Consider the following 26800-nt stretch of genomic DNA (forward strand, 5'->3'; position numbering starts at 1 on the left):
TAAAAAGGACAACAAAGAATGTTATTTCTGTGCCAACTCAGTAAGCTCAAACTGCCCAAGGAGCTGCTGATCCAATTCTACAGAGGAATTATTGAGTCTGTCATTTGCACCTCTATAACTGTCTGGTTCGGTTCTGCAACCCAACAAGAAAAACACAGACTTCAGAGGATAATTAGAACTGCAGAAAAAATAATTGCTACCAACTTGCCTTCCATTGAGGACCTGTATACTGCACGAATCAAGAAGAGGGCCGTGAAAATATTTGCAGATCCCTCGCATCCTGGACATAAACTGTTTCAACTCCTACCCTCAAAACGACGCTATAGAGCACTGCACACCAGAACAACTAGACACAAGAACAGTTTTTTCCCGAAGGCCATCACTCTGCTAAACAAATAATTCCCTCAACGCTGTCAGACTATTTACTGAATCTGCACTACTATTAATCGTTTCATAGTTCCCATCACCAATCTCTTTCCACTTATGACTGGATGACTATAACTTGTTGCTGGCGATCCTTATGATTTATATTGATATATTGACCATCATTTGTGTTGTAAATGTTGTACCTCTTGTTGATCACGCACTGGCTCCTTGCTGCGTGGCAACAGCCCTGCCCGAGTTGCTGGAGTTGATAGCCGGGATGGCAGTTGATACCCCCAGGCTTATGGTCATGGGGGATTTCAACTTGCCATCAGCCGGTGTGTCGTCAACGGCGGCTCGGGAGTTCATGGCCTCCATGACGGCCATGGACCTGACCCAATTAATTGATGCCCCCACCCACGTCGGGGGAAGCACACTGGATCTGATTTTTGTCTCTGGACAGTGGTTGAGTGGTCTGGAAGTACGAGAATTAGCCATTGAACCTCTGTCATGGTCAGACCACTCCCTCCTTCGTCTGGACTTTCGGACCGCTGCTCCTCACCGCAGGGAGACGGACCAATACGCTGGTTCTGTCCCAGGCGACTGATGGACCCGGAGAGGTTCCTGATGGAGCTTGGGCCGCTCCTGGCGATCTGGCCCACGGCTCGGCCGAGGAGCTTGTTGCGGCCTGGGAACAGGCCGCGTGGGCGCCTGGACCGTGTCGTGCCTTTGCGCGCCTGACCCGCGAGATCTCAACCATCTCCTTGGTTCTCCAAGGAGCTGAGGGAGATGAAACGCCGGAGAAGACGCCTAGAGAGCGCGTGAGGTCCGCCGCCCGAAGTTGACCGAATACTAGTTAGGTCTTTACTCAGACCTATCTAGTGGCATTGAGGGAGGCCAAGCGGCCTATGTCTCACCTCATTGCGCCAGCAGAGAACCGCCCAGCCACCCTGTTTAGGGTGACTCGCTCCCTCCTTAACCAGGAGGGTTGCGATGACCCCTTACAGGGTTGTGCTGAGGATTTCAGCAGGTATCTGTTTGACAAAATCGCTCAGCTTCGGGACGGTCTGGACCAAAACTGGGTAGTTTCGGGCGAGGTGACGGAGGCTAGTCTTGTTGAGACCATCTGGGAGGAGTTTGACCCTGTGGCTCCCGAGGACATGGACAGGTTGCTGGGGCGGCTGAATGCCACCACATGTTTATTGGACCCGTGTCCCTCCTGGTTGGTGCTGGCCACCCGGGAGGTTACACGAGGCTGGCTCCAGGGGATTGTTAACGTTTCTCTGAGGGAGGGTGTTGTTCCCACCGCCTTTAAAGAGGCGGTGGTGAGACCCCTCCTCAAGAAGCCTTCCCTGGACCCAGCTGTTTTGAGTAACTATCGTCCAGTCTCCAACCTTCGCTTTGTGTTGAGAGTGTGGTGGCACATCAGTTACCCCAGTACCTGGATGAATCTGTCTATCTAGACCCGTTCCAGTCCGGTTTCCGACCCGGGTACAGCACTGAGACAGCTTTGGTCGCATTGGTGGATGACCTCTGGAGGGCCCGGGATAGAGGTTATTCCTCTGCCCTGGTTCTCCTTGATCTCTCAGCGGCTTTTGATACCATCGACCATGGTATCCTGCTGCGACGATTGGGGGGATTGGGTGTGGGAGGCACCGTACTTCAGTGGTTCTCATCCTATCTCTCCGACCGATCGCAGACAGTGTTGGCAGGGGGGCAGAGGTCGACCTCGAGGCACCTCCTTTGTGGGGTGCCACAGGGGTCGGTTCTCTCGCCTCTCCTGTTCAACATCTATATGAAGCCGCTGGGCGAGGTCATCAGTGGTTTTGGGGTGAGTTATCAACTGTACGCGGATGACACCCAGCTGTACATTTCCACCCCTGACCACCCCAATGAAGCTGTTGAAGTGTTGTCTCGGTGTGTGGAGGCCGTACGGGTCTGGATGGGGAGAAACAGGCTCAAGCTCAATCCCTCCAAGACTGAGTGGCTGTGGATGCCGGGCATCCTGCACAGTCAGCTGCAACCGCTGCTGACTGTTGAGGCGAATCATTGGCCCCAATGGAGAGGTGCGCAATTTGGGGTTCTCCTGGATGGACGGTTGTCCTTGAAGTTCATTTGGCACTGCCTCCAGGAGAGCTTTTACCGGTTCGCCTGGTCCGCCAGTTGCGCCTTTCTAGACCGGGATGCCTTATGCACGGTCACTCATGCCCTCGCCACTCGCCTGGACTACTGTAACGCCTCTACATGGGGCTCCCCTTGAGGTGCACCCGGAGACTTCAGTTAGTTCAGAATGCAGCGGTGATAGAGGGAGCCACTGTGGCTCCCATATAACACCGATCCTGCGAGGCTGCACTGGCTACCTGTGGTTTCGAGTGCACTTCAAGGTGTTGGTTACCACCTTTAAAGCGCCCATGGCATAGGACCGGGATATCTTCGGGACCGCCTTCTGTTACCACATGCCTCCCACCGACCGTACGCTCTCATAGAGAGGGTCCTCAGGGTGCCGTCAGCCAGACAATGCAGGCTGGCGACCCCCAGGGGAGAGCCTTCTGTGGGGGCACCTACCTCTGGAATGAGCTTCCCCAGGACTTCGACAACTTCCAGACCTCCGGACTTTCGCCATGAGCTTAAAACATATCTATTCTTTCGAGCAGGACTGGCTTAATAGGGTTTTAAATATGGATTTTATTGGGGTTTATTTTATATTTTGTATTGTATTTTAAATTTAGGCTATTGGAATAAGTTTTTTATAATATTGTTTTTATTGAATGTATTGTCTTTATTTTATCTGCCTGTTCACCGCCCTGAGTCCTCCGGGAGAAGGGCGGTATACAAATTAAATTATTATTATTATTATTATTATTATTATTATAAAGTAGTGAGAGATACAGAAGATCAATAGTGGGAAATTTGGAATTAGTGATCTCTCATGAACTCGCACTACACTGCTTCAGGCCTCTGTTGTCTGTTAAGAAAGGCCTGCACGAGATCCCGGCCAAAATACTGTGCAAACAAAGGGAAGGCCTCTTTGTTTTCAAACACTTTTGCCCTGGATCTCGTGCACTCTTCAGTTTGTAGGGAACACAGGACTAAAGTACTGTAGTGTGAGATCTTGCAAGATCATTAGTGTGAGATCTTGCACTTCTCGTCTTGTGTGATCTCATACTAAAGTACTTTAGGCCTCTGTTCTCTACAAACGGAAACCTGTATCAGATGCGGCCAAAATGCCCTTGCCAACCGATGAGTACTTTGGGGCAGCGAAATAGTCATTCTTGAAGCCTCCCAACCTTTCCAATCTCAATGGATTGGAATCTCATTTACAAGCCAATGGGAAGCTTCAAGCAAGGGACTTCACTCCAAAGCCATCGCTGGGATCAAGGAACAAGCCAAGCAGGAGTCCTGCCTGTCAGACAGACGCCATGGAGCAGCTTCTCCAAGGTACACCGGGGAAGAAAGAGCTCTCTGCCGAAATTAACCCACCCCAATAAATCTTAAGTTTTCTCCTTATCCCTCCTTGGATGTTTCCCCTGATTATTCCATGACTCAAAACAGACTTTGATTGAGGTTTGCACACATATAGATGGTTGTAAAGAAAGAGATGTTTTCTATATATTTTCAAAGCTTTCAGGATTCATGAATATAGAAATCATTCTGTCTATATCACACCACTGTAAGCATGCAAACATAAAACATAAAAATTCAGAAGGAAATTCACTTGATTTTATTTATTTATTTATTTATTTATTATTTAAATTTATATACCGCCCTATCTCCCAAAGGACTCAGGGCGGTTCACAGGCATATAAAACATCGATACACAAAATTAAAATAATCTTTAAAAAACTTATTCCAATGCCCTATCATTAAAAATAGAAATATAAATATTAAAATCAATTTAAAACCCCTATAAAATTTAAAATCTAAGCCAGTCCTGCACAGATGAATAAATGTGTCTTGAGCTCGCGACGGAAGGTACGAAGGTCCGGAAGTTGACGGAGTCCTGGGGGGAGCTCGTTCCAGAGGGCGGGAGCCCCCACAGAGAAGGCCCTTCCCCTGGGCGTCGCCAGACGACACTGCCTAGCTGACGGCACCCTGAGGAGTCCCTCCCTGTGAGAGCGCACGGGTCGGTGAGAGGTATCTGGTCGCAGTAGGCGGTCCCGTAGATAACCCGGCCCTATGCCATGGAGCGCTTTAAAGGTGGTCACCAAAACCTTGAAGCGCACCCGGAAGGCCACAGGTAGCCAGTGCAGCCTGCGAGGATGGGTGTTACGGAGCCACGAGGGCTCCATCTATCACCCGCAGCCGCATTCTGACTAACTGTAGCCTCCGGATGCCCTTCAAGGGAGCCCCATGTAGAGCGTTGCAGTAATCCAGGCGAGACGTCACGAGGGCGTGAGTGACCGTGCATAGGGCCTCCCGGTCCAGAAAGGCGCAACTGGCGCACCAGGCGAACCTGGTAGAACGCTCTCCTGGAGACGGCCACAAATGATCTTCTAGAGACAGCCGCTCATCCAGGAGGGCGCCTAAGTTGCGCACCCTCTCCATCGGGCCAGTGACTCGCCACCGATGGTCAGCCGCTGATTTAGCTGACTGTACCGGGATGCCGCATCCACAGCCACTCTGTCTTGGAGGGATTGAGCTTGAGCCTGTTTCTCCCCATCCAGACCATCACGGCCTCCAGACACCGGGACAGCACTTGATAACCGTTGGGGTGGTCCGTGAAAAGTACAGCTGGGTATCATCCGCATACAGCTGGTACTTCACACGAAACCACTGATGATCTCACCCAGCGGCTTCATGTAGATGTTAAACAGAAGGCGAGAGAATCGACCCCGCGGCACCCCACAAGTGAGGCGCCCGGGCCGACCTCTGCCCCTGTCAACACCGACTGCGACCGGTCGGAGAGATAGGAGGAGAACCACCGATAAACGGTGCCTCCCACTCCCAATCCTCCAACCGCGCAGCAGGATACCATGGTCGATGGTATCGAAAGCCGCTGAGAGGTCTAATAGGACCAGGGCAGAGGAACAACCCCTATCCCTGGCCCTCCAGAGATCATCCACCAACGCGACCAAAGCCGCTCCGTGCTGTAACCGGGTCGGAAACCGGACTGGAACGGGTCTAGATAGACAGTTTCATCCAGGTGCAAGGAAACTGATATGCCACCATACTCTCTACAACCTTCGCTGCAAGGTTGGAGACCGACGATAATTACCTAAAACAGCCGGGTCCAGGAAGGCTTCTTGAGGAGGGCCTCACCACCGCCTCTTTCAAGGCGGCCGGAAAGACTCCTCCACCAAAGAAGCGCTCGTAATCGCCTGAGCCAGCCTCGTGTCACCTCCTGCGTGGCCAGCACCAACCAGGAGGGGCACGGGTCCAGTAAACATGTGGTGGCATTCAGCCTCCCCAACAACCTGTCCATGTCCTCGGAGCGACAGGGTCAAACTCATCCCATACAATGTCACCAAGACCGCCTCAGCCGTCTCACCCGTATCACGCAATCTTGGTCCAAACCATCCCGGTTGAACGATTTTATCGTATAGATAACCGTTAAACTCAGCACGCCCCTGCACGGGTCATCCCGCCCCTGATGTAGGAGGAGCGGGTCACCAAACAGGGCGGCTGGGCGGTTATCTGCCGATGCAATGAGGGAGGAGGCGAGCACGCCTCGCTTCCCTCATTGCCACTAGGTAAGCCCTAGTATAGGACTTCACTAGTGTCCGATCAGCTTCTGAACGGCTAGACCTCCAGGAACTCTCTAGCCTTCTCCGCGCTCATCCTCTCAGCTCCTCGGAGAACCAAGGGGCTGGTTGGGACCCGCGCTCAGAGGTCGCAAAGGCACGACCCGGTCTAAGGCCCGCCGCGGCCCGCTCCCAGGCCGCAACAAGTTCCTCAGCCGAGCTGCAGCCAGACCCTCAGGAAATGGCCCAAGCTCCGGAACCCTCCGGGTCCATCAGGCGCCTGGGACGGAACCATGTCTCGCCTCCTGCGGTGGTGAATGGCGGTCAGAAAGTCCAGACGAAGAAGAGAGTGATCTGACCATGACAAAGGTTCAATGACTATTTCCTTAAGTCCAGATCTCTCAACCACTGACCAGAGACAAAATCAAGTCCAGAGTGCCACCCCAACGTGAGTAGGGCCATCAACTACTTGGGTCAGGCCCAAGGCCGTCATGGAAGCCATGAACTCCCGAGCTACCGCCGATGACGAGCCGGACGATGGCAAGTTAAAGTCCCCACGACTAAAAGTCTGGGGTCTCAACTGCCACCCCAGCAAGCACCTCCATGAGCTCGGGCAGGGCAGCTGTCACGTAGCAAGGAGCCAGGTACGCCACCAGCAAGCCCATCTGACATCTATGACCCCATCTCACAAAGAGGGATTCGCACCCGCAATCTGAGGTACAGTGGTCTCCCTCGGCTCTAGACTCTCTAATCACAACCACCCCACCACCTACCTGGCCCTCGGCTGATGAAATGCTCGGAAACCCGGTGGGCACATCTGAACAAGGGCACGCCCCTTCTGGGCCCAACCAGGTCTCCAGAACGCCATAAGGTCCGCGGCACCCCCTGAATAAGATCGTGAATTAGGGGGCCTTATTGGCCACGGACCGCATTGCATAACATCAGCCAAGGCCAGGGCCCTGAGGATCCTGACCATCCGGGAACGGGAGAAGTTTGAGCTCGGGCGCGATCGCCTGTAAGCATCGAGCGCACCCCTAACACGATATGAGCCCCACTTCCGCCATATCTGCCCCTCCCCTTACCGTGGAAATAGCACCACCTCCACCAATGGAACACCGACTCCCCATGACCTCGGACCCACCAACCCCGCCACGAGCATGTGCAGGAACTGACTCCCGACGGGTTACCCCCAACACCCACCCTTCCTCCCACCCCCAACCCAAGCCCGTGGTTTCCTTCCCCTTAAAATCCCCTTTAAAACTCCCTTAAAAATCTATTAAAACAGCCAATTAAAACCCCTAAGCCTCCTATTTTTCGATGCCACCTCTCGACCCAAAGCCTGTCCTCAAGGTGGGCCTCGATAATCTGAGGCCAGACCATGAGAGGGGCATCTCGCAGGGCAAGAAGGTCAGCCGCAGTAAATGTTCGCATCACTGAGACGGTCCGGCAAGGCCCATCCTGGGCTGGTCAAGTTGGCAGCAAAAGTCATAACAGATGATAAAATGACCATGACCAGTCTGTCCTGATGGGAAATAGTTCGAGATAATCCATGCGGTAGATGACAAAACCGCTGACTCAGTCAGTTCACCACCCCATACAAACGACCTGGGGTGGGCTAAGGAAGAAAGGGAGACGATGGTAGGGATGTTATAAAGATGGTAAATAGTGGAGGGTGTCCGCTGGACCCGCTGGGTCTTCCTCCGCGCTGTCACATATCCGCGCCACTAGGGCAAGGTCACAGCCACCCTGGGCCTATCGGGCCATCCGCCACTTCAGCACCGGGCAGGCCGCCGCCACCGCCTCCGCCAGGCCATCGCCACTGAACGCCCCATCGCCACCGCGAGCAGGCCACTGGAGCTCCCTAGATGAGAGGGGACACCCGCCGCCAACCGCCAGCAGACCCAGGGCTCACCAGTGACAACGCCCGACGGAGAGGAAGGGCCAGGCCGCCCTCGCCACCGCAGGTTCGAAGGGCCGATGGAGCCCGGGCGGCCTCCAGATCTTCATTGGGCGCAGCCTCCGGGCTCCTCCCATCGCCACCGGAGACGCCCAAACTCAAACCTCAACTTCCACTGGCCAAGTCTTCCAGGCAGGGGTCCAGGCGCTGCCAACGCCTACCCCCCGCCGCCGCCGCCCCGCCAACCGCCGAAAAGGCTGGCGGCGGCTCGGCAGGCCGCTAGGCCGCCAGGATTCCTCTGAGGCGCCGTGACTCGCCGTGACTCGGGCTTCTCCCAACGCCCGGAGTCTGGCCCAGCCACCCTATTTACGGGTGGCTGGATCTTCCTCCATCAGGGCGGGGGCCTATGATGGTATTAAGGCCCCCCCCCAGACCCAAAAAGAGCCTGGAAAGGCCCGTCGCCGCGTCCCCGATCAGCAGGGCGGCGCCATCTTGGACATGCGCAGAATGATGATCATTTGTATGATTTGATCTTTTTCTCTAACCTTGTTATCATTTTCATTTCTCTTTTGCTTTGAAGGTAATAATGGTCAGGAGAATCAAGATTGCTGTGAACTGTTCCAAGTGATCAATGCTAAAGATGGAACGGGAAAGTTTAGAATTCGAACAGAATTAGAAACCCATGATAGAAACCAGTCAAATGATTGGAAACCTTACCAATGTTTGGAATGTGGAACATGTTTTAGAACAAGCAGGCAACTTACTTCCCATGAAAGGATTCACACTGAGGAGAAGCTATACAAATGCAGAGAGTCTGGTAACAGGTTCAGAAGTCGTAGTAATCTCATTTCCCATAAAAGGATCCACTCAGGAGAGAAGCCGTATAAATGCATGGAATGTGGAAAGACGTTTGCTCAAAGAGGTGAACTTATTTCCCATAAGAGGATCCACACAGGGGAGAAGCCATATAAATGCATCGAGTGTGGAAAGACCTTTGCTCAAAGTGCTCATCTTATTCGCCATAAGAGGATCCACACAGGTGAGAAGCCATATAAATGCATGGAGTGTGGAAAGACCTTTGCTCAAAGTGGTCATCTTACTTCCCATAAGAGGATCCACACAGGGGAGAAGCCATATAAATGCATGGAGTGTGGAAAAATGTTTAAGCGTAGCAGTGGACTCAATAATCACAATAAGCTCCACAGAAGAGAAAAGTCCTATAAATGCATCGAGTGTGGAAAGACCTTTGCTCAAAGTGGTCATCTTACTTTCCATAAGAGGATCCACACTGGGGAGAAGCCGTATAAATGTATGGAGTGTGGAAAGACCTTTGCTCAAAGAGGTCATCTTATTCGCCATAAGAGGATCCACACAGGTGAGAAGCCATATAAATGCATCGAGTGTGGAAAGACCTTTACTCAAAGTGGTCATCTTACTTTCCATAAGAGGATCCACACTGGGGAGAAGCCGTATAAATGTATGGAGTGTGGAAAGACCTTTGCTCAAAGAGGTGGTCTTATTCGCCATAAGGTGATCCACACTGGGGAGAAGCCGTATAAATGTGTGGAGTGTGGGAAAACATTTACGCATAGCAGTGGACTCAATTACCACAATAAGTTCCACACAAGAGGAAAGTCCTATAAATGCATGGAGTGTGGAAAGATCTTTGCTTGTAGAAGTCATCTTAGTCGCCATAAGATGATCCACACAGGGGAGAAGCCATATAGATGCATGGAGTGTGGAAAGACCTTTGCTCATAGAAATCATTTTACTTCCCATAAGAGGATCCACACAGGGGAGAAGCCGTATAAATGCATGGAGTGTGGGAAAACGTTTACGTGTAGCAGTGGACTCAGTCAGCACAATAAGCTCCACACAAGAGAAAAGTCCTATAAATGCATGAAATGTGGAAAGACCTTTGCTGATAGTAATGTACTTACTATCCACAAGACGATTCACGCAGGGGAAAAGCCATTTAAATGCATGGAGTGTGGAAAGACCTTTGCTCAGAGATATCATCTTACTTCCCATAAAAGGATCCACACAGGGGAAAAGCCATTTAAATGCATGGAGTGTGAAAAGACCTTTACTCAAAGAGGTCATCTTATTCGCCATAAGGTGATCCACACAGGGGAAAAGCCATTTACATGCATGGAATGTGGAAAGGCCTTTGCTGAAAGAGGTAATCTTACTTCCCATAAGAGGGTCCACACAGGGGAGAAGCCGTATAAATGCATGGAATGTGGGAAAACATTTTCGCATAGCAGTGGACTCAATAATCACAATAAGCTCCACACGAGAAAAGTCTTATAAATGCATGGAGTGTGTAAAGATCTTTGCTCAAAGAGGTCATTTTATTCGCCATAAGGTGATCCACAGGGGAGAAGCCCTATGAATGCATGGAGTGTGGGAAAACGTTTTCACATAGCAATGGACTCAGTAACCACAATAAGCTCCACACAAGAGAAAAGTCCTATAAATGCATGGAGTGTGGAAAGACCTTGGCTCAAAGAGGTCATCTTATTTCCCATAAGGTGATCCACACTGGGGAGAAGCCATAGAATAGAATAGAATTGAATTGAATAGAATAGAATTGAATAGAATAGAATTTATTGGCCAAGTGTGATTGGACACACAAGGAATTTATCTTGGAGCATATGCTCTCAGTGTACATAAAAGAAAAAATACGTTCATCAAGGTACAACATTTAGAACACAAATGATGGTCATAGGGTACAATTTAATAACCCTTAATGATAGCAACAAAAAGTTACAGTCATACAGTCATAAGTGGAAAGAGATTGGTGATGGAAACGATGAGAAGATAGTAGTGTAGATTTAGTAAATAGTTTGGCAGTGTTGAGGGAATTATTTAGCAGAGTGATGGCCTTCGGGAAAAAACTGTTCTTGTGTCTAGTTGTTCTGGTGTGCAGTTCTCTGTAGCGTCGTTTTGAGGGTAGGAGTTGAAACAGTTTATGTCCAGGATATGAGGGATCTGTAAATATTTTCACAGCCCTCTTCTTGATTCGTGCAGTATACACTATCTAGACCCGTTCCAGTCCGGTTTCCAGCCCGGTTATAGTACAGAGACAGCTTTGGTCGCGTTGGTGGATGACCTCTGGAGGGCCAGGGATAGGGGTTGTTCCTCTGCCCTGGTCCTATTAGATCTCAGCGGCTTTCGATAACATCGACCATGGTATCTTGCTGCACCGGTTGGAGGGGTTGGGAGTGGGAGGCACCGTTTATCGGTGGTTCTCCTCCTACCTTTCCGACCGGTCGCAGACGGTGTTGACAGGGGGGCAGAGATTGACCGCGAGGCGCCTCACTTGTGGGGTGCCGCAGGGGTCAATTCTCTCGCCTCTCCTGTTCAACATCTATATGAAGCCGTTGAGTGAGGTCATCAGTGGTTTCGGGGTGAGCTACCACCTGTACGCTGACGATACGCAGCTGTACTTTTCCACCCCGGACCACCCCAACGAAGCTGTCGAAGTGCTGTCCCGGTGTCTGGAAGCCATACGGGTCTGGATGGGAGAAACAGACTCAAGCTCAATCCCTCCAAGACGGAGTGGCTGTGGATGCCGGCACCCCGGTACAGCCAGCTGCAGCCGCGGCTGACTGTTGGGGGCGAGTTATTGGCCCCAATGGACAGGGTGCGCAACTTCGGCGTCCTCCTGGATGGGCGGCTGTCGTTTGATGATCATTTGGCGGCCGTCTCCAGGAGGGCTTTTTACCAAGTACACTTGGTCCGCCAGTTGCGCCCCTTCCTTGACCGGGATGCCTTATGCACGGTCACTCACGCTCTTGTCACTTCCTGTTTGGATTATTGCAATGCTCTCTACATGGGGCTGCCCTTGAAGTGCACCCGGAGGCTGCAGCTAGTCCAGAATGCAGCTGCGCGGGTAATAGTGGGAGCAACTCGTTGCTCCCATGTAACACCAATCCTGCGCGGCTTGCACTGGCTTCCTGTGGTCTTTCGGGTGCACTTTAAGATTTTGGTCACCACCTTCAAAGCGCTCCATGGCTTAGGGCCCGGGTACTTACGGGACCGCCTGCTGTTACCGCATGCCTCCCACCGACCCGTACGCTCTCACAGAGAGGGTCTTCTCAGGGTGCCGTCCACCAAACAATGTCGGCTGGCGGCCCCCAGGGGAAGGGCCTTTTCTGTGGGAGCTCCTACGCTCTGGAACGAACTTCCTCCTGGACTACGTCAAGTGCCTGATCTTCGGACCTTTCGCCGTGAGCTGAAAACGCATTTATTTATTCAAGCGGGACTGGCATAATATTTTTAATATTTTAAATATTTTAAATCTTAACTGGGGTTTTATTATTATATGGTTTATAATTTTAAATTTTAAACTTTTAAATGTGGCCATTTTTTCTAATATGTTCGGTTTTAAATTGTCGTTTTAATTGTATATTTTTGTGTTTTTTATCTTTTGGCTGTACACCGCCCTGAGTCCTTTGGGAGAAGGGCGGTATAAAAATTTAATAAATAAATAAAATAAATAATAAAAAATACAGGTCCTCAATGGAAGGCAGGTTGGTAGCAATTATTTTTTCTGCAGTTCTAATGATCCTCTGAAGTCTGTGTCTTTCTTGTTGGGTTGCAGAACCAAACCAGACAGTTATAGAGGTGCAAATGACAGACTCAATAATTCCTCTGTAGAATTGGATCAGCAGCTCCTTGGGCAGTTTGAGCTTACTGAGTTGGCGCAGAAAGAACATTCTTTGTTGTCCTTTTTTAATGATGTTTTTGATGTTAGCTGTCCATTTGAGATCTTGCGATATGATAGAACCCAGAAATTTGAAGGTTTCTACTGTTGATACTGTGTTGTAAGAGGTGGAAGTATGGAAGGGTTTCTCCTAAAGTCTACCACCATTTCTACGGTTTTGAGTGTGTTCAGTTCCAGATTGTTTCGGTCGCATCACAAGGCTAGTCATTCGACCTCTCGTCTATATGCGGATTCGTCATTGTCTCAAATGAGACCAATCACTGTTGTGTCATCTGCAAACTTCAGTAGTTTAACAGATGGATCGTTGGAGATGCAGTCATTGGTATACAGAGAGAAGAGAAGTGGGGAGAGCACACAGCCTTGGGGGCCCCCTGTGCTAATTGTACAGGTATCTGATGTGATCCTGCTTAGCTTCACCTGCTGCTTCCTGTTTGTTAGGAAGCTTTTGATCCACTTACAAGTCTGTTCAGGTACCTGTAGCTGGTTTAGCTTAGTTAGAAGAGTGTCTGGAATGATGGTATTGAATGCTGAACTAAAGTCTACAAAGAGGACCCTTACATAGGTCTTTGGAGATTCAAGATGTTGTAAGATGTAGTGCAGAGCCATATTAACAGCATGATCTGTTGATCTATTTGCTTGGTATGCAAATTGCAAGGGGTCTAACAGCGGATCCGTGATGGTTTTCAAGTAGGAAAGCACTAGCCTTTCAAAGGCTTTCATGACTACAGATGTTAAAGCAACTGGTCTGTAATCATTTGGTTCCTTGATAGTGGGCTTCTTCGGCACTGGGATGATGGTAGAGCGTTTGAAGCAAGAAGGAACATAGCACATCTCTAGTGATTTATTGAAGATATGGGTGAAGATGGGGACCAATTGGTCAGCACAGACTTTTAAGCAAGAAGGAGTTATCTTGTCTGGGCCTGGAGCTTTTCCTGGTTTTTGTCTGTAAAATAGGTCCTGCACTTCCCTTTCTGTGATCACTAGCGGTTGTGAATCCAATGGGATGGGGTCAGTTGGAGGAGGCTTGGCTGTTGTTGGTGTGTCTGAGATGGGAGTTATGGAGATAGGTGACTGTAGTTTCCTTTCAAAGCTGCAGTAAAACACGTTCAGGTCATCTGCCAGTTGATTTCCTTCAGCCTGGGAGGGAGATTTGTCATAGCCGGTGATATTTTTAAGAGTTTTCCATATGTTTGCTGGTTCATTTGCTGAAAACGATTCTTTAGCTTTTCAGAGTAGCTTCTTTTTGCTGCTCTGATCTCCCTTGTTAGTATATTTCTGGCCTGATTGTACGGCATTTTATCACCTTTCCTGTAGGCTTCCTCTTTGGAATGACGTAGCTGCTTAAGTTTAGGTGTGAACCAAGGTTTGTTGTTACTGTATATTTGCAAGTTCCTTGTCGGTATACATAGGTCTTTACAGAAGCTGACATATGATGTTACAGTATCTGTGAGTTCATCCAGATCTGCAGAGGTATCTTCAAAAATGTTCCAATCAGTGCAGCCAAAGCAGGCCTGCAGCTTTAATTTTGACTCCTCCGTCCAGATCTTCTCTGATTTAATTGTTGGTTTTGTGGTTTTAAGTCTTTGCCTGTAAGCAGGTACAAGGTGAATCATGCAATGATCAGAGCGTCCTACAGCTGCACGTGGTAAAGACCGATAAGCATCTTTTAGTGTTGTGTAGCAATGGTCTAAAGTGTTCTTGCCTCTAGTGGACAATTGACATGGTGAAAGTATTTTGGTAGCTCTTTCCTTAAGTTTGCCTTGTTTAGATCTCCCAAAATAATGGCCAGTGAATCAGGAATGCATGGAACGTAGAAAGAGCTTTGCTCAGAAAGGTAATCTTACTTCTCATAAATAGATCCACGCTTGTGAGAAACCATATAGCAATAGTAATTCCACTTATATACCACTCCACAATGCTTTGCAACATTCTTTGAGCAGCATATGGTCCCCAGCAATCTGGGTCCTCATTTTACTGACCTCAGAAGGATGAAAGGCTGAATCAACCATTAGTATCTGAATCAAACTCCTGGCTGTGTGCAATTAGACTGTAGTACTGCATTCTAGCCAGTGCCCCACCATGTCTATAGCTTCTTATGGATATGCATATTGTGGCTTTCTGATCCGAATGAGACAAGGTTGAATCCAACAAAATGAAATTTAAAATTACAAAGAAGATGTTGAGACTTTGGAAAAAGTGCAGAGAAGAGCAGTAGGCTGATTAAAGGCCTGGAGACTAAAACATATGAAGAACGATTGCAGGATTTTGGTTTGGCTAGTCAAGGAAAAGAAGGATTGGGAGTGACCATGATAGCAATATTCCAGTACTTGAGAGGCTGCCACGAAGACGAGGGGGTCAACTTATTTTCCAAAACACCAGAGGGCAGGACAAGAAACAATGCATTCAAAATAATCGAGAGAAGCAATTTTGAATTAACAAGAATCTTCCTTACAGTAAAGACATTTAACCAGTGGAACAGCTTTCCTTCAGACATTGTGATTCCTTCACGTTTTTAAGAGGAGACTGGATAAATCACGTGTCCAGAATAGATCCTGTAGGAATATCAATAGATCCTGAAATGGTCTCGACTGTATAGAGGTAGATTGCAATACTTAGTACATTGGAAAGGGTACCCTTTGTCTGAAGCTACTTGGGTTAAAAGTTGGAATGTTAAGGCAGATAGACTGATAAAGCAATTCCATGATAAAATTCCTGATAAGGCAAAGGGCCCCCCTGGGGGAGGGAGAGGTGGTTAGTATGTTGAATTTTAACCACTATGTTACTCTCTTTCCAGGATACGCTTTTCTGTCTGGGGTGGGTGGGGGTCGGCCTTTCGACCTGGAAGCCATTTCTGTCATTGTGCCTTCAGGCCTGCCATGTTTCCTAGTGTGGGAAACTGGGAGGGGGGATTGTATGGAACATCGGTAATACATAGTCATAACAACATTCCTTTCACAGAAAGTCAAGGCCATCTTGCCCTGCACCTGGGAGGCTGGAACTAGGAGGCCTGTCCAGTTGGGACTATGCTGTAATTGGACCATGTGATGGACTTGTGGGTGTTGGGCAGGGACTTGAACTTCCTTTGGGAGGGGAAACCCTGGAAGCTTTCAGATTTGGGTTTCCCCAGGTGTGCCAAGATAACGTCTGTAATAAAATGTGACTTTGAGGAAATCCAAGCCTCGGAGTTTTCTTTTGTTGGGGGTGTTACTTGAAACCCTGACATTCTGTTCTGTTCTTTTCCGTAAAGGGAAATAGAATTGAAAGAAATATAAAAACCCCATGAACAAAAATTGCTACACGCCCAACTATGTAGATGTAGTCCTGGACTTGTGAGCCCAATTGAGCTCAACATTTCTGTTGTTAAGTGAAACCTTTCTTAAGTGAGCTTTGTCCCATTTTACGACTTTTCTTGCTACGGTTGTTAAGTGAATCACTGAGTTTATTAGTAACATGATTGTTAAGTGAATCTGGTTTCCCCATTGATTTTGCTTGTCAGAAAGTTGCAAAAGGGGATCACGTGATCCAGGGCAATGCAACTGACATAAATATGAGTCAGTTGCCAAGTGACTGAATTTTGATTACATGATCATGAGGATACTGCAACGGTTGCAAGTGTGAAAAACAGTCATAACTCACTATTTTCAATTCCATCGTAACTTCGAATGATCACTGAATGAACTGCTATAAGTCTAGCACTATCTGAATATCCTTAATTATTTTAAGGAATACTGTAGCCTCTATGCTCAAGTTTCATTTTTGATGCTTTCTGAGCAGGAAGCTTCAAACAATTAAAGAGAAAAAGCATATAAAAATCAACTCCAGAATAATTCCTAACACAGCTGAAAAACAAAGACACCAAGAGAATTTTATTCCTCTGTTCTTTCGGTATAAATTTAATATTTTGGACACAAACTCATGAAATTCTTTGAGTTGAAAAACAAATCTGAATCTGCTTTGTCTTTATTGTTGCATTGTGATGGGGTACTACGTCTTTCAGCAGAAATGGGTTAGAATAAGTTCAAATTAAAAAGAAACTACTGGGGGAAAAACACAGAGAAAGGAAGAGTAAGAGTAGGGGAAGGAGACCAAAAGGAAGGAGAGAGAAACAAATGGTGACAGAGAAAAGGGGAAAGAGAAAAAGCAAGCACAAGAAAGAAAAGGCGAAAGAAGAAAAGAGGGAAAGACTCAGAAATAGGAGAAGGAAAGGATGAGAAAGAAATGGAGAAAGGAAAAAAAGATAGGAATATAGTGCAGGAGAAAGGAAGAGAGAAGGAAAGAAAAAAGGAGGAGAAAATGAAAAAAATGGGAAAGGAGAGAAAAGAAGGAAGGAAAAAAGAAAAGATGGAAAAGGAAGTGAAAGGAAGTGAAAGAGAAAATGTAGCAAGAAAGAATGAAGGGGAAAGGGAGGGAGGGAAACAAAGTAAGAGAAAAAAGAAAAATGGAAAAGGAGAGAGAAGGAAAGGAAAAAGGTGAAAGAAAAGGAAGAACAAGAAAGCAGGAGAAAAAAGGAAGGAAGGAGATGGGAATAAAAAGGAATGAGGGAATGAGAAGATAAGAGAGAAGGAAAGGAAGGAGATGGGAATGAGAGGAAGGGAGCGAGAGAAGGAGGAGCTAAGGGAGATGATAAGGGAAGGAAGGAAGGAGACGGAATGAAGAGGAGGAAGGGAGTGAGGGAACAAGAAGATAAGGGATTGAAGGAAGGAAGGAGATGGGAAGATAAGGGAAGGATGGAAGGAAGGAAGGAAGGAGACCACATCCCTGACATTAATACTATCGAACGCGTCCAGAAATATTTTACTAGAAGAGTTCTTCGCTCCTCCAAAAACAACAAAATACCTTATACCACCAGGCTTGAAATCCTGGGATTAGAAAACTTAGAACTCCGCTGACTCCGACATGATCTGTGTTTAACACACAGAATCATCTAGAACCAGCAAACATGTGGAAAACACTTAAAAATATCACTGGCTATGGCAAACCTCCTTCCCAGGCTGAAGGTAATCAACAACTGGCAAATGACCTGAATGAGTTTTACTGCAGGTTTGAAAGGAAACTACAGCCACCTATCTCCACAACCCCCATCTCAGACACAGCCAAGCCTCCTACAGCTGACCCCATTTCATTGGGTTCACAACCCCTAGTGATCACAGAAAAGGAAGTGCAGGACCTATTTCACAGACAAAAGCCAGGAAAAGCTCCAGACCCAGACAAGATAACTCCTTCTTGCTTAAAAGTCTGTGCTGACCAATTGGCCCCCATCTTCACCCATATTTTCAATAAATCACTAAAGATGTGTTACGTTCCTTCTTGTTTCAAACGCTCTACCATCATCCCAGTGCCGAAGAAGCCCACCATCAAGGAACTGAATGACTACAGACCAGTTGCTTTAACATCTATAGTCATGAAAACCTTTGAAAGGCTAGTGCTTTCCTACTTGAAAACCATCACAGATCCGCTGTCAGACTACCTCTGATTATAACTAGGAAAGAATTCACCTTGACTTCATTTGGAATAAAGAAAAGTACTTTTACTAGTTACAGTCTTGATGGCAGCTTAGTAAAGTTGGATCTGAGACAAAATATGGCTAGCATATCATATCCCCCCAATTGTCCCTCCTCCTTCAGGAGGTCAGGCTGGTCTGGTCCAATGCCAACTCCTTCTCGGCCCCTCGTGGTAATCTTCTTCCACAGGTCTCTAGTTGTCAATCATCTTAGGAATGCAGTTTCTGTTGGAAAAGCCCGCGTTCTTAACACTCAGCCGTTAATCACCCCTCCCCCACTGTTATGTCAGCCGACACTCTTAATAGGCTCCTTTCCCTTACCCTGTACGGTGGTATGATACATCTCATTTCCTTAATTGTTTTATAATACAGAAATAAACATTTCACATTCTATCTACTGATATAAATTATTCAAAAGTATACGAAGGTTGGAGTGGAGGCTGACACCCCTTGCAATTTGCATACCGAGCAAATAGATCAACAGATGATGCTGTTAATATGGCTCTGCACTACATCTTACAACATCTTGAGTCTCCAAAGACCTATGCAAGGGTCCTCTTTGTAGACTTTAGTTCAGCATTCAATACCATCATTCCAGACACACTTCTAACTAAGCTAAACCAGCTACAGGTACCAAAACAGACTTGTAAATGGATCACAAGCTTCCTAACAAACAGGAAGCAGCAGGTGAAGCTAAGCAAGATCACATCAAATACCTGTACAATTAGCACAGGGGCCCCCCAAGGCTGTGTGCTCTCCCCACTTCTCTTCTCTCTGTATACCAATGACTGCATCTCCAATGATCCATCTGTTAAGCTACTGAAGTTCGCAGATGACACAACAGTGATTGGTCTCATTCGAGACAATGGTCTCATTCGAGACGAATCCGCATATAGACGAGAGGTCGAACGACTAGCCTTGTGGTGCAACCAAAGCAATCTGGAACTGAACACACTCAAAACCGTAGAAATGGTGGTAGACTTTAGGAGAAACCCTTCCATACTTCCACCTCTCACAATACTTGACAACACAGTATCAACAGTAGAAACCTTCAAATTTCTAGGTTCCATCATATCGCAAGATCTAAAATGGACAGCTAACATCAAAAACATCATTAAAAAAGGACAACAAAGAATGTTCTTTCTGCGCCAACTCAGTAAGCTCAAACTGCCCAAAGGAGCTGCTGATTCAGTTCTACAGAGGAATTATCGAGTCTTTCATTTGCACCTCTATTTGCACCTACGTGTGCTCGCAGCGGCTTTTTATTAGGTTCGGAGGTCAGAGGGGAGGACTATGTTCCTATTGGTGAGGGTGGTTGTATTGAGACGGTAAGTGGGAGGGGCAGGTACGGCGGAGGTGGGGGGTCATATCGATCCTCGGGAGCGCGTGCTCAATGTTTGAAAGCGATCACGCGCTCCGACCCCTCAGACCTCTCCTGTTCCCCGGATGGTCAGGATCCTCAGAGCTTGGGCCTTCAGTTGATGTTATGCAATGCTCGGTCCATGGTGAACAAAGCCCCCCTTGTTTGCGATCTTATACAGGGGGGCTCCGCGGACCTTATGGGCATTACGGAGACCTGGCTGGGCACAGAAGGGGGGGTGCCCCTTGGAAAAACGTGTCCACTGGGGTTTCCAGGCATTCCATCAACCGAGGGCCCAAGGTAGGGGTGGGGGGGTGGCGGTTGTCATAAAGGAGAGTCTAGAGCCGAGGGAGACCACTGTTCCTCAGATTGCCGGTTGTGAATCCCTCTTTGTGAAGTGGGGCCATAGGTGTCAGTTGGGCTTGTTAGTCACGTACCTGGCTCCTTGCTGCGTGACCACAGCCCTGCCCGAGCTGTTGGAGGTGCTTGCTGGGGTGGCAGTTGAGACCCCTAGACTTATGATCATGGGGGACTTTAACCTGCCATCTACCGGCATGTCATCAACGTCGGCTCGGGAGTTCATGGCTTCCATGACGGCCTTGGACCTGACGCAAGTAGTGGATGGCCCTACGCACATTGGGGGAGGCACACTGAATGTTATTTTTATCTCTGGACAGTGGATGAGTGATCTGGTTTTGGGAGACGTAGTCATTGAGCCGTTGTCATGGTCAGATCACTCTCTCCTCCGCCTGGACTTTCAGACCACCACTCACCATCGCAGGGAGACGGGACCAATACGGTGGTTCCGTCCCAGGCGCCTGATGGACCCAGAGAGGTTCCTGACGGAGCTTGGGCCATTCCCTGAGGATCTTGCCCACGGCACGGCTGAAGAACTAGTCGTGGCTTGGGAACTGGCCACGGCTGGGGCTCTTGACCGTGTCGTGCCTTTGCGGCCTCTGACCCGGCGTAGGTCTCAACCAGCTCCTTGGTTTTCTGAGGAGCTGAGGGAGATGAAACGCCGGAGAAGACGCCTAGAGAGTGCCTGGAGATCCAGCCGTTCAGAAGCTGATCGGACACTAGTTAGGTCCTTTAGTAGGACCTACCTAGTGGCAATGAGGGAAGCGAGGCGTTTTTATGTCTCCTCCCTCATTGCGTCGGCAGATAACCGCCCGGCCGCCGTGTTTCGGGTGACCCGCTCCCTTCTTCAACAGGGGATGCGGGATGACCCGTTACAAGGGCGTGCCGAGGAGTTTAATGGTTATCTATATGACAAAATCGCTCAGCTTCGGGATGGTTTGGATCAAAATTGGGTGGATCGAGGTGAGATGTCGGAGACCCGTCTTGTTGAGATTGTTTGGGATGGATTTGATCCTGTGGCTCCCGAGGACATGGACAGGTTGCTGGGGAGGTTGAATGTCACCACATGTTTACTGGACCCGTGCCCTTCCTGGTTGGTGCTGGCCACACAGGAAGTGACACGAGGCTGGCTCCGGGGGATTATAAATGTTTCTTTGTTGGAGGGGGTCATCCCTGCCGCCTTGAAAGAGGCAGTGGTGAGACCCCTCCTCAAGAAGCCTTCCCTAGACCCGGCTGTGTTAGGTAATTATTGTCCGGTCTCCAACCTTCGCTTTGTGGCGAAAGTTGTAGAGAGTGTGGTGGCATGTCAACTTCCCCGGTACCTGGATGAAACTGTCTATCTAGACCCGTTCTAGTCTGGCTTTCGGCCCGGATACAGCACGAAGACGGCTTTGGTCGCGTTGGTTGATGATCTCTGGAGGGCCAGGGATAGGGGTTATTCCTCTGCCCTGGTCCTATTAGACCTCTCAGCGGCTTTTGATACTATCGACCATGGTATCCTGCTGCACCGATTGGAGGAATTGGGAGTGGGAGGCACCGTTTATCGGTGGTTCTCCTCCTATCTCTCCGATCGGTCGCAGACGGTGTTGGCAGGGGGGCAGAGGTTGGCCCCGAGGCACCTCACTTGTGGGGTGCCACAGGGGTCGATTCTCTCGCCCCTCCTGTTCAACATCTATATGAAGCCGCTGGGTGAGATCATCAGTGGCTTTGGGGTGAGGTACCATCTGTATGCGGATGACACTCAGCTGTACTTTTCCACCCCGGGCCACCCCAACGAAGCCGTCGAAGTGCTGTCCCGGTGTCTGGAAGCCGTATGGGTCTGGATGGGGAGAAACAGGCTCAAGCTCAATCCCTCCAAGACGGAGTGGCTGTGGATGCCGGCACCCCGGTACAGTCAGTCGCATCCGCGGCTGACTGTTGGGGGCGAGTTATTGGCCCTGATGGAAAGGGTGCGCAACTTGGGCATTCTCCTGGATGGCTGTCTGTCTTTTGAAGATCATTTGACGGCCGTCTCCAGGAGAGCTTTTTACCAAGTTCGCCTGGTCCGCCAGTTGCGCCCCTTCCTAGACCGGGATGCCTTATGCACGGTCACTCATGCACTCGTGACATCTCGCTTGGATTACTGCAACGCTCTCTACATGGGGCTCCCCTTGAAGAGCACCTGGAGGCTTCAGTTGGTTCAGAATGCAGCTGCGCGGGTGATAGAGGGAGCCCCTTGTGGCTCCCATGTTACACCACTCCTGCGCAGACTGCACTGGCTACCTGTGGCCTTTCGGGTGCGCTTCAAGGTCTTGGTTACCATCTTTAAAGCGCTCCAAGGCAGGGGCGTGGCCATGACCGTGGTGGGGTGAGGACCTTTCCTTCACTTCACAGGGCTTATTAATGAAGATTTATGAAGATTTGCGTGTTTGGAATGCACCGTTATGGACTAACGTTAATAAATCGTGGAGTGAAAGTGTTAACAGCCCAGCAGACTGAATTTAAAACCGGTAGGTCATCTGAAACTGCTTGAATTATGGAGTTTTTATAGCGTGGGGGTGACGAGCCGGTCGGCAGACACGAATGAGTTTGGAATAAATTGCTGTCTTTTGTTTTGCTTTTACAAACATCGTGTTCTGTGTTTTACTGCTGAGGCCAAGATGTGAATATTACAGACTGAATTTGCTAATGAGAAGAGTTTAATTGAAGATTAAATTGATCTTTTGTGTGGGAAAACTTGACCGGAGCAGCAGGATTTTACTGGGCGTTGTTTTCCAACGGACTTTTTTTTTTTTTAAGAGGAAATTAACAGCTTGTTTATGCATTTTATGATCACAGATAACAAAAGGAAAGAATTTTTCTCCAAAGTTTAAGTTGGAATGAAGCAGTAATTTTTTTTTTCTTTGTTGACGAGGAGAAAAAATGGCGCTGATTATTGTTTGAAAGCTGTGAAGTTATCTGTGTTCTCTGTGGAGTGACTATGAATTACAAGCTGTTGAGAAATAAATTTTCGAGTGCAAAATAAGCCGCTTCGGCTTCAATTAAAAAATTGCTGTCCCTTGATCTTCATTAAGACCCTCTGCAAAAGTGGTTTGAAATATTAGTTTGAAAATTTTTTAAAAAGACTCAACAACCTTCAGAAATGCAGCAAGTTGCTGCGGCTTTAAACAAAATTGGGGAAAAAATAGCAGGATTATCGGAGCGTATGGATAATTTGACATTGGAAATGAAAAAAATGAAACAAGAAATGAATGAAAATTTTGCAAAGCAAACAGTGGAAATGACAATTATTAAAGATGAACTTGAGCAGATTCATGTACATGATGCAAAGGTGGATCGGCAAATTGGTGAAATATTTTACAAAAATGAGCAGCAAGACAAGAGAATTTGTCTCCTGGAAGAAGAAATGAGGAAATACAATTTGGTTATTCGAGGAATTCAAGAAGAAAAGGTAGATAAATTGAAACAGTGGGTTTTAAAATGGATTAATGATCTTGATACGCAAATTACGTTTACAATAGCAGATCTGGCAAGTGTTTTTAGAATTGGATATAGAAGGCAAAATGGTTCCAACAGGAATGTGTTTGTCAGGTTTGCAAATCTTAGTAATAAGCTGGAAGTTATGGCCAAGGTGAGAGAGATGGAAGATGCTTTGAAGTTTGAAGGGAAGACTATTCAAGTCTTCCCGGATATATCAAGAGAAGAAAGGGCATGGAGATTTTTTTTAAAACCAATTACAAAGGTTTTGAGAGATAACGGAATTAAATATAATTGGAGGCCACCACAACAATTGAAATTTTTTAATAAAGGAAGGATGCGTACAATTACCCCGGACATAGATGCAATACTATATTTACAGGAGCTTGGACTGATCAAGGAGGAGGATTTAATGGAGATAAAAGATCAAATGCTTAAGATGGGTGGAATACATGTGGAAACATCAACTTCAGAAGAAGAAAAAGGGGCTATTGGGGGGCAAGACCCTAAAGGGTTAAAGAGGAAAGAAATCTCACCTGTGTTGGTCGAACAGAAGAAAAGTCGTGAGGATACAGCAGGAGAAGAAGCAGATAAGAGTCTTGGAAAATATGAAGCTGAATGCAGGAGAGAGCTACCACTTTCTTTTTTCTTGAGTGATGAATTTAAATAGACAGCCCAAAAGAAGTGACCCGGACATTGGCACGTCCCCTCTCCCCCATTCTCTTTATAGAGGCGAAACCGATGAGGATGTGGGGGAAGAAGATTGTTTGTTTTTTATTGTTTGTTTTGTCTTTTGTCTTTTTTTTTTGGTTTTTTTTTTGTTTTTTTATGTTAAATGTCTGTTATATGGGAGTTTAATGTTGGGTTTTGGGCACAGAAAGGAAGAGGTGGGGATAGGATTGAAAAATTTACAGTTTAAATGGGAGTCATAAAAATAATGTCATGGAATGTGAAGGGTACAGGGAATCAGATTAAAAGAAGAAGATTGGAATTTAAGATTAAAAGAGATTTACCAGATATTTTATTTTTACAAGAAACCCATCAGAAATCTGAAGATTCAAACAGAATGTATATAAAAGGTATGCAAATATATGAAAAAGCATTTGGAACTTCAAAAGCCAGAGGAGTTGCAACATTGATATCAGATAGGGTGTATTTTGAAAAACATCAGGTAATTTTGGATGAGGATGGAAGATATGTAATAATTGTGGGAAATCTTAATGAGGAAAAAGTGACACTTGTTAATTTATATTTACCGAATGAGAAACAAAGAGAATTTCTCAAAAAAATAACAAAAATTTTGGAGAATGAAAGTGTAGGGAAAGTAATTGTAGCTGGGGATTTTAACTTAATCAGAGATAAAACAGATAGCACTAACCCCACTCGTTGTGGAGGAGCAAATAAAATGGGGATTTTAAATAACTGGATGCTCCGAAACGGTGTAGTGGATGTGTGGAGAGAGGTTAAAGGAACTGAAAGAGTATACACTTTTTTCTCTAAGATATATAATACATATTCCAGAATTGATTATATTTTTCTCTCTAAAGATTTGCTGAACAATGTGGATAAGGTAGAGGTGGGAATTTTTAAAGATTCTGATCATGCAGAAGTTATGGTGGATTTAGATTTTAATTTTGAGAAAAAAAGAAGTTATTGGAGATATGAGGAGAAACTGTATAAAAATGAAAAGGATAAAAAATGGATACTTAAAAAATTGGAGGAAAGTTGGAGACTAAATGATAATGGGGAGGTTAAATTTGAAATTGTTTGGGATGCGATGAAAGCGGTGTTTAGAGGGGAGAGTATTAAATTATCAAGTAGGAAATATAAAAATTATAAAATTAAAATGGAAAGGGATAAAAACCAGATTAAAGAATTGGAAAATCAATTTTGCTTACTAAAGAAAAAAATCCTTGAGGAGCTTAATATGTTAAGAAATAAAATGATAGAAGAAGATACAGAGTTGGTAAAAAGAATTTGAGATATTTAAATAGGAATTTTTGAATTTAGTAACAGAAACTCTAAGTTATTGGCAAAGATGGCGAAAAATAAAAGAGAAGAGAGAATTGGAGCTTTGATAGATGATAAAGGTATGTTACAAAAATTAAAGAAATGTGAAGTGGTTAAAAACTTTTCAGAATTTATATTCAAAGAAACTAGTCAATCGGGGAAAATTGCAAAGTTATTTAGAAAAATATGTGGTGAAAATTGATCAAACATATAAAAAATTGATGGAAGAAGATATAACACAAGATGAGATTAATGGAATTATACAAAAAATAAAATTAGGGAAAGCTCCAGGTGAGGATGGATTACCTGCTGAGTTTTATAAAGAATTTAAAGAATTAATAATACCAAGATTGCAGAAATTATTTAATGGAATATTACATGGTGGAGAAGTTCCTTCGTCTTGGAACAGAACGGTGATATCCCTAATTCCTAAGCCAGATAAAGATTTAGAAAGGATTGAGTCCTACCGGCCCATTTCTTTAATTAATTAGGATGCAAAGATATTTACTGCTATTATAAGTAATAGATTAAGTAGATTTATAGATAGATATATAAGTTACAACCAAGTTGGTTTTGTGAAGGGCAGATATATGAGTGATATTGTTAGAAGAGTATTAAATATTATAGATGTAGCTGAATATAATGGTGATAAAATTGGTATAGTATCATTGGATATTTTTAAAGCTTTTGATTCTGTACAATGGGAAGCTATTAAAGTAATTGTGGAGGCTTTAGGCTTTGGTAATAAGTTTATACATGTTATTTCAAAATTGTATCAAAAAAGTAGTGCAAGAGTGAAGATGAATGGAATATTAACTGAAGAGATAAAATTAGAAGCGGGTACGAGACAAGGATGTCCCTTGTCCCCAACATTATTTTTATTGGCTATGGAAATATTGACAAAATGATAGAAAAGATGAAGAATTAGAAGGATATAAGGCGTATAAGATAAATTTGTATGCGGATGATACTTTAATTATTTTGAAAAATGTAGAGAAAGATCTGAAAAAGATATATAAGCATTTGATAGAATTTGAGGAAATGACAGGATTGAAAGTAAATTGGTCAAAGTCAGAATTATTGATGGATAGTAATGGTAATGAGTCTGAGAATATGCAAGAGCAATTTGGGATAAGGATTAAAAATACATTGAAATATTTGGGTATAGTGCTTTCACCAAGGTTAAAGAATTGAAAAACTTAATTATGATGTGGTGATTAATGAAATTGAGAAGAAGATAGATAAATATAAAATGTTAAAGTTGTCTTGGTTTGGTAGAATTGCAATGTGTAAGATGATGTTGCTGCCCAAGTTTAACTTTTATTCGAGATGCTACTGTTAAATTTGACAGAGAAAGATATTGAAGGATATCAGAAAAAATTGGACAAATTTTGCAATGGTGGGAAAAGACCTAGATTAGTGAAGAAAATGTGGTATCAAAATC

General features: G+C 46.2%; 2 protein-coding genes across 4 annotated transcripts in view; both read left to right on the plus strand.

The window, feature by feature from the left end:
- LOC131192751 (zinc finger protein 493-like) overlaps positions 1-26800 on the plus strand; it is a 213528-nt gene that overhangs the window by 62361 nt on the left and 124367 nt on the right. The gene's annotated exons all lie outside the window — the stretch shown is intronic.
- Positions 8696-17044, plus strand: LOC131192769 (zinc finger protein 665-like). The gene is made up of 2 exons (XM_058172270.1): positions 8696-10123; positions 15632-17044. Exons 1-2 carry the CDS (start codon positions 8833-8835, stop codon positions 15673-15675), a joined length of 1335 nt encoding a protein of 444 aa, XP_058028253.1. The 5' UTR covers positions 8696-8832; the 3' UTR covers positions 15676-17044.

This window comes from Ahaetulla prasina, chromosome 2 (assembly GCF_028640845.1).
Source record: "Ahaetulla prasina isolate Xishuangbanna chromosome 2, ASM2864084v1, whole genome shotgun sequence".
Classification (NCBI taxonomy): Eukaryota; Metazoa; Chordata; class Lepidosauria; order Squamata; family Colubridae; genus Ahaetulla; species Ahaetulla prasina.

Excerpts from the sequence above, each read along its gene's own strand:
- LOC131192769 (XM_058172270.1), top strand. The coding sequence starts at position 8,833 with ATGGAATGTGGAAAGACGTTTGCTCAAAGAGGTGAACTTATTTCCCAT. Across the intron at positions 10,124-15,631 it reads AAAGGCCTTTGCTGAAAGAG|AAAGTCAAGGCCATCTTGCC; the intron begins GTAATCTTACTT and ends TTCCTTTCACAG.